At 42.2% G+C, this 8,640-nt stretch overlaps 1 protein-coding gene across 1 annotated transcript; it reads right to left on the bottom strand.

Annotated features, from left to right (window-relative positions):
- Positions 1-208: 208 nt before the first annotated feature.
- On the bottom strand, positions 209-8,209 carry LOC139712550 (mediator of RNA polymerase II transcription subunit 15-like; the record flags this gene model as incomplete). The annotated part of the gene is given in 6 exon segments (XM_071624363.1): positions 209-395; positions 1,866-2,090; positions 3,322-3,466; positions 4,961-5,137; positions 5,678-5,823; positions 8,133-8,209. Coding segments are annotated over 6 exon segments (957 nt in total), but the record flags the coding sequence as incomplete, so codon positions are not given.
- Between the last annotated feature and the right edge of the window lie 431 nt (positions 8,210-8,640).

The raw sequence follows: 8,640 nt of genomic DNA, 5'->3' as shown, positions 1-8,640 counted from the left end.
AACGTTTTATCCTCATTTCAAGCTAAACCTAAAAGCCTACTTTTGTGATGTTAAAATGGAAACATAACGACAATAAAAAGAAATTTCACCATATTTTTACTTTCCCAGCATAGGCCTATAGGACCTACGGAAGAGCGCTTGCTGTTAGCTCCGGTCTTTTAGAAATCGGGTGGGGGAGGCGTGGTAACATTATCCTCGCAGGACAAGTTCACCATCCCTTACCAATTCTACAGATGAGGTGCACATCTTTGCCACCGGTGTGGAAACATGGGTCAAGGTTGATGCGGAACTTTGGAGAAAGGCGCGCCACCTCCCCCTGGACAATGTTTGGCACGGCCGGCTGGGTGGTGGGGCTGGGCTCAGTCTTCAGCTTCTTGGCCGGAGGGGTTGGGAAGCTGGAAGCAAAGGGAGGAAAAAGGATGAAGATGTGACGTGTGGCATAATGATTATATAGTCAAATATCTCTTTTGCAAAGCACGATGGCTGCAATGTCAATTGTGGGAATAACATAATAGGAGTTTTACTGTAGCAACTCACATTGAGATAGCACCGGTAGGGTAGGGGCAGTCTTAGATAGTCATGGCTTGAATTGGTGATACAAGAGGTAAGCCTATAACATCATTCCATAACATTAGGAGAAGTCTTTAAAAGTGCCATCCAGCTCCTGAATGCTGCCGAAGAATTTGGAAACTTCAGACAGACATGAAATGAAATAAAGTGAAATTCATAATGAGGAAATTCAAGCACAGTAAGTGTTTCACTGCTTACCCCAATGAAAGTATACAATGAAGTCTGATATATCCTTTAAATATACCAGTACATGAAAAACAAAGTTTTATTAAGAAGCCCTTGCCAAAATTAGCTTAACAAAGGAGCCATCTCTATATGCCTGACTGAATGTCATTGTTGCTTGATGTCACCCCATCAATGATTTGCATGTGGCAGCTTTCATCTGTAATGCCATTGTATTTGAACAAAGTGACATATTTCCCACAATATACATGACAATACAGGATAGAGTTCATTGCTTTTGACACCACCTCTCAGAGTGCAGAAAAGCCATACCAACAGTGACCTGTGTACCCCTGCCACTTTGCTTCCAGTGACTATGATGATTACACTCCATTATGCTTCCTCAGTATTACACTGTGGTGCACAGAGGCGAAATGATCACCACCATCACCATCTTCGTCCTTCTCCTCATCACCACCACCACCATCATCATCACCATCTTCCTCATTATAAACGCCACAACCACCACCATCACAATCACTGTCATCCCCATCATCATTCTCATCACCAACGCCACCATCACCATCATCACTGCAAACAGCATTACCATCACTACTGTCATTACTATCACCATCCTCATAATCACCACCACCCACAAATACCCCCATCACCACCATTATCACCAATACCACAACCACCCCCATCATCACCATCGCCATCATCATCACCACCATCACCATCACCACCAGCACCATCACCATTACCCCCATCATCACCATCATCACCACTGCCATCATCCTCATCAGCATCATCACCATTACCATCATCACCATCATTACCATTACCATCATCATCACCACCATCACCATAACCATCATCATCATCACCACCACCATTATCATCATCACCACCGCAACCAGCATCACCATCACTACTGTCATTACTATCATCATCCTTCTCATCATCACCACCTTCACCACCACCTCCATCATCACCACCATCGCCATCACCATTACCATCGCCATCACCATTACCATCACCATCACCATCACCATCACCATCACCACCACCATCACCATCATCATCACCATCATAACTACCATCATCAGTAATATCTATATACTTTTACTCACTGGGGAGGGGTGCCCTGCAAAGTAGTCAGAGCTGGACCAAAGGTGCGCTGGAGGGAGTGGTTGAGGGTGGGAGAGTTGATGTGCGCCCGAACCACTTCAAGCAAGGGTTGGAACATGTGCACCGGCTTGATCCGAGAGTCTGTGGTTGGCGCCGCACTGCTGGTTGTAGTTGTAGTGGTGGTCGTGGCAGAAGATGCCGCACTGGGACATATTCAGCTTGAGTTGCTGTTGGCCCCAAATGGAATTAATAGACTACTTAGTTTTATTCAAATTCAAGAAATTCTTCTTTGAGATGTTTTCATTGCAACTGATTTAATCAGGGCGTACCTACTCGAGCAGGATTCGAACCTACGAACCTCCTGATCTCTGGACAGGCGTCATCTCCACTAGACCACTGAGCTTCCACCCGACAGCAAGTGTTGGTTCTAATCCTTATAGCATGCAGCGGGGTACTGCGTAATTATCCAAATTCATGAAATTCTTCCGTCGAGATGTTTTCGTTTCAACTGATTGACAAATTGCCCTACATCGACGTAAATAAGCACTAAATTTTTTCAGTTGCAAGAAAAAATTTAGTTTTAATAGAATTTGAAAGGACAAGGTATAGCATCTGACTCTCCTCTCAAATGACCTTCATGTGAAATTCCCTGCGGCTGGGGTCCAGTCTAGGGTTCTAGATGCTCTCTCGTGCTATCTTAGGCTTATTTTTCAACATACAATATGGCAATAAGTAAGAAATCCTTTCCAACGGGAGGACACGAGCCAGGGCGGGAGAAATCAAATCTCAAGCGGGAGAACGGGAGATTTTGCAAAAATGGGCTTTCGGCGGGAGAGTTGGAGTCTCTGCTACTGGTGTCATGTTTTCATCCAGGTATACAAAAGTGTATGTCATCCCCTCCAGACCCTCAGCAACCATGCTAATACCAGTTAACTCTGATTGCGGCACGAATGCGACAAGCAAGCCTACACGTTGTCGTACATTATTGCCCTCTATGATCATGAATTCAGCCGCTCGCAAAATTGTTGGGAAGTCTTGATTCCTGGAAAAATTAACTTGCTAAATATATGGCATATACAGTAATAGGACTAGAAAAGCACTCGGAGAGCACAGACCTCCGCCAAGCCAGCAACTCATTTCCACAAAACATGCATGCAATTTCCCAATATATATTCTGTTTAGTGCGCATATGTAAACCTCCAGAATGCATGCTAGAACTCCCAAGTTCATCGACCTTATACGCCACAAGATCAAAAATCCTACAAAAATCTATAAAAGTTCCCGGATCACTACCAAAATTTAATCATCTATTCTTGTGTCATAATCAAACTTTTCCTGCAAGTTTCATTCAAATCTGTTCACAACTTTTCTAGTTATTTTGCCGATAATCACTTAACCTCCTTCCTTGGTGGAGATACTGAAATATAAGAGTATGAACACATAATGCATTCTGAAAACGATACCACGGCAGGAGTCCCCACCTGTTCAATGTTCTCCAGGTATGCCTCACACCTGTTGAGGCTGGCCAGATTCAGCCTCTTGTTGTGGGTCAGTATGTCCAGCAGGCCATTCATCTTGGCCAGGTCATTGGCACTCACACCACCTGCACGGGGAGGGAGGGGAAGTCATCCATTCATTCATTCGTTTTATTTCATTCTACAGATAAAAACTGTAAAATAACAAGCATTCATATACTAGCATAAACAATATGTACAGGTATAAAAATGTTTAAAAAATATTTCAGCAAACAAATACAGTAGAACAGAGTGCATTGTAGTAAAGAAAACTGAAATAGGATGTATCAGTAAAAGCCTATGAGGCTTGACAAGTAGACAAACCCACTATGTAAAACATAAAAATAACTACAGCACAAGATTACTCAAAGTCTGTTTGTATGTGAGTTTGTGTGTGTGTGTGTGTGGATGTGTGTGTGTATAAAGGATTGCGTTAAACATAAAAAGGCAAGAGATGAAACTTATACTTAGTTTTAAATGAGTTCAGGAATGGATATTGCGTAAGTGAAGTTTTGAAAGCTAAACATACAGTAGTACTTGTAGAGTATTAAAAATTCATCTTCACTCATTCGAATTTGCTTGCAATACACTGGAAAACTGTATTAAAAGAAACTTGTCCGGAATAATGAGTTACGTTTTTGTAGTATTTTGAGTTCAAAAGTGTGACATGATAAAAGTCAGTATACCAACTGCAATTCAGGAGTCGCCCTCCCCGTTCAGCATTATGGGGAAGTGGAACGTTACGTTACATGATGATTGATTGTGCCCTTGTAATTGTAATCTGCACCTGCTTCACTCCAGTGTTGAAGATTAATGGATACTGCTGTGGCCTGATTTGTTGATTATTCATAATCGATTGTGAAAAATTACATAGCAACCACCACTGGGTAAGCTCCAAGATTGCGGACTTCTGGCGAACTTCTTTGGCTACTACTTCGCATTTGTGTTGTTGCACAACTGAAATTGTGTTGTTACAGCGTTATTTCACTCATTTCTTATGCATATATGTACATTTTAGACCAACAATTGACAGTTCTGCAGGCATATGAGAACTATATTTTTGTTAAACATAGGCCGCCTACTATAAACCCACAGATGAATAGGGAAAACACAGGGAATCGTTACACTATCAATCTCAAGATTGTAGAACTCTTGACTAGGATGACATACTGACACACTTTAGCGTGCTACGTAGAGTGTTGTATTAATGGTGAAATATAATACTGTAAAAATGGATATTTTCACACGACTACTTTTTCGCGGTAGGCCACGTAAGATGAGTTTCACATGTTTTTAATTCCGTGGAATCAAGACATTAATTACTGGACTATATGGCAAGCAAATATATTTGTGTGCTTTTATTTTCGTGATAGTTACTGGTTGCATAAAATGTGCGAAAATTTCCATTTTTACAGCCGCAATCTATGTCTGCACGGTCCAGCGCTCACTCTGAACTGAATTATTGGCATATAATGCACATTGATCCACACTTGGCAGAAATGTGCCACCTGCTATTTTCCTCTATACATCATGTCCTTCTTCTCCCCTCCACCCCCCCCCCCCCCCCATCTCCTCAAACTCACCGTCCTCTCGGCCCGTGTTGGCCTGGATGGCCTTCTTGAGGGGCTCGATGTACTTGGACAGCTGCCTCATCTTCTCCTGGCAGGCAAGGAGCTCTGCCTGGTTCTGGTTGGAGGGCGGCCCCGCCCTCATACCCATCCCTGGGCTGGCAGTGGCGCTACCAACTGAGGCGGGGTTGCCTTGGGGGCACAAAGACGCATAGAGAAATGCATATAGTTGGGGGGGGGGCAGGCATTGGTAGGGAAAGAAAAGATAAAGGAATATAATTTTTTTAACATATGCAGTAGAAGGATAGGTGATTGACAGAGCGAGAATAGGAAATCAGGCGAGGAGAAGAAAGAAAAGTGAAAGGACAGGGAAATGTGATGATGAAATGAGGGGTATCATTATAGATAGAAGAGAATATACTCAGATATGACAACAACAACAACAACAAAAAACAACTTCTCTCTTCATGGACAATTTTACTATGGTATTGACTTGATCTTTTTAATCTCAAAGCCCAATGTTCACTGAACAGAAATTCTCTGATGCCAGACTGCAATTTTTTTCCTCTTCAAATAAATCCATGATTTCACTCATTCCAAATATATTCGAGAACATTTTTAAAGCATTTCCAAAAGTGGCTGCATACATTGCACAAACAGAACTACAGACTACGATGACTTTAATAACACCTACTATATGACCCCTCTGCTGTTGCGGACATCCCCTCTTACCTGGAGTGTTCAGTGTGCTGCTGGGAGATGGCACACTGGGTGGCCCACCTCTCTGGGATCCTCCACTTGCTGGGGAGGGGATAGAGTGTCCCTGAGGGGATGGCGACGGCTGGAAATAACTTGCTGGGGAATGCAGAGGGTTGGATCTGTACGTGGAAGAACACAATAGTATACAATGAGTGCTTCATCATTGTAGTGGTAAGTGTACATGTATTCTTGAAGAAACCCTCCAAACTTCTTGCTTCATATGAATGAAAATGTGATTTAGTCTTATGATCTTTGAAGGTTTGCATACTGTAAATGCAGAAATTTCTGCAGTACATCAATTTTCACATATTTCACGCTACTTCTGGCTAGCACAAATTCTAAGACCCATGGAAATATCTTAACAATTTTCTCTACACATTTGAATGGGTTGACAATTGCGCACCGCAAATTCAAGAACTCGCGAATATGTTTTTGAGCCGCTTAGTGTGAAAACTTAGTCACGCGAAAATATAGACGTTTACAGTAATGGTCAGAATATCGTAGGGAGAGTTTCATGGTGCAACCACAAACATTTCCCTATGATTTACTTGGTTAATAGTATCCCAATCTTCACTTTAGTGCTATGCCATGCATTTTCAGGGCTGCAACATTCACACACCAAAATTAGGGACGTGCTAGAAAAAGTAATCGGGAATACAATGTGTCTGTGCATTACATGCATTTCAATAGGTGAAAAATCATTCCTCAATGAGGATGGCTGAATGTTGTCTTTGTCAGGACCTGAAAAGATATGTAAGTTTTCAAGGAACTTCCTTCAGGATCATAAAAAATTGGCAGTTCTAAAACTGTACAGCACCACAACAACAAAATAAAAGGGATCTCAATATTACAGACCAATAAATTGCAGAATTCTTATCTCAATCTTAGTTTGATTTTTGGTAAGAACATTTCATGCGATAGTACTTGGTTGCATTGATATTGTACAACTTTCAAAAGCACAAATTTTGCTTCAATGAAAATTATGATGTTGAGTGTAACAAGTGATCAACAGGAGGAAGAAGAGTCAATCACAGCTCTCGCACAATCACTGAGGACACCTCTTTATTTCATCATGGATAGGAATATGTTTTATTCTCAAGCTCTTCCTATGTCAAAGAGCTTACATCATCTGGCTCAGAAAAATTTGTCACAAAAAAAGAGAAAAAGTATAGAAGCACTCTGAGAGCGCAGACCTCGCCAAGCAACTCATTTCCACCACTGATCTTGTTCTTCCGTAGAGATCAGTAATTTCCACCCATATGCATGCATGCTGAAAATCACCCGATTTCCCAATATAGAAACCTTTTGTTACATCATCAATGCCAGCTGCATGGCGCGCCTTACCCTGGAGCAGAAACTAGAGCACGCACTCTAGTGCCATATGAAAACCTAAAAAATATGCAGTTGTACTCCCAAGTTCAATGACCCTACATGCCAAAATATCAAAAATCCTTCATAAGATCCATAAAAATTGCCAGATCACTCCCAAAATTTAATCATCTGTTACTTGTGTCATTCTCAACCTTCCCATGAGTTTCATCCAAATCTGTTCACAACTTTTCGAGTTATTTTGCACACGGACAAACCAACAAACCAACGCCAAAGAAAACATAACCTCCTCCCTTGGCAGAGGTAAAAAAAAAACTCTAGTAAAATCAACCCTTATTGTTTCCAAGGTAAACTCTGGCTTGAACAATGCAGTGCAGGGCATGCATTGTGAAGGCTTTTCTCATCTTGCACAAGACTTAAAGGCACATAGACCCGGTGGTTTAGTCGAACGCCTACGCGGGCGTACGGCGAAGTTTCCTACAGAGGCCTATGCTACTGACTCCTCTTTAGCGCTTACGCTTTGACCCATTTCCATGAGTCCGAAGAAGTCTGATCCACTGCAGTCAGTGGTCCGGTCACAGTTCGGCTCATGATTCAGCTGATGATGACAGCTTTAGCAATCTTACTTTGTGACGTCATACTAAGAAGCACGCACCCTGGCATCACTACAGACTGCGTAATGCGCAGAGAAGACAACGAAGGCAACGTTACCTAGCAACGCCTATGCGCTTTCCTCTTGATGACAGCTAAACTTCGGCAATCTTCATATCAATGCTACGGTGATCGGCACTATCATCCAACAGCGCCCCTGCAACTACCGGGTCTACGCACCTTAAGACAGCTGACACAATCTTAACCAGAGACTCCTAATAAAACACTAGCTACAACTGCACAACACAAGAACTGAGGCCACAGTGGTATTGACTTAATAAACATTAATCAGCTCTGAGGATTAAAAGAGGGTTTTCTATGGTAAACCCTAGCTTTAAGTGTGACATCATAACAATAATGTACATGTACTCAAGAGGTGTGTGCTATGACTGGATTGCCCCGCCCTCCATCACTCTCTGCAGCCAATGAAGAGGGTCTTTCAACTCACCCTGGGGTCGGTACTTGCTGGCTGGGCTGGGCTGGGGATGCTTGCTGCCTGTACACCGGCGAGTCTGCTACAACAGACTTTTTCAACAAAATAACAAGAAATTCAGACATCATTTTTGTTTGTCAATTCAAAGAAAAAAAAAGAAGAGATAATAAAATGCACCTGGCACTTTCGGCGGTCAGGTCCGACAATATTCACATGCGGAATCATGAAGAGAAACAGAGCAACATTCCATCCAGGACAAGGAATGAGGGATTTTGTGATGTCATGCTTCTCTTCAACAAACACACTGGTTAAAGTTATTGCCACTCATTGTGCAGGTGAGATTAGTAGGAGAAGTAACCATGTAACCTGGTGCGAGTATAAAAGGGTAAGTATGTGATCTCTTGCATGCCAGTCAGTGACTTGTTACTATAAAAGAATGACTATTAATCCACAAACCCATCCTTCAACAAGCTCGATGGTTAAAGTTATTGCCATGTAACCTAGTGCGAGTATGAAATGTGGG

Source organism: Diadema antillarum, unplaced genomic scaffold (assembly GCF_040938485.1).
Source record: "Diadema antillarum isolate AM-2024a unplaced genomic scaffold, OU_Dant_1.0 seq00001819_RagTag, whole genome shotgun sequence".
NCBI lineage: Eukaryota > Metazoa > Echinodermata > Echinoidea > Diadematoida > Diadematidae > Diadema > Diadema antillarum.
This window is presented reverse-complemented; position numbering and strand designations above follow the sequence as displayed.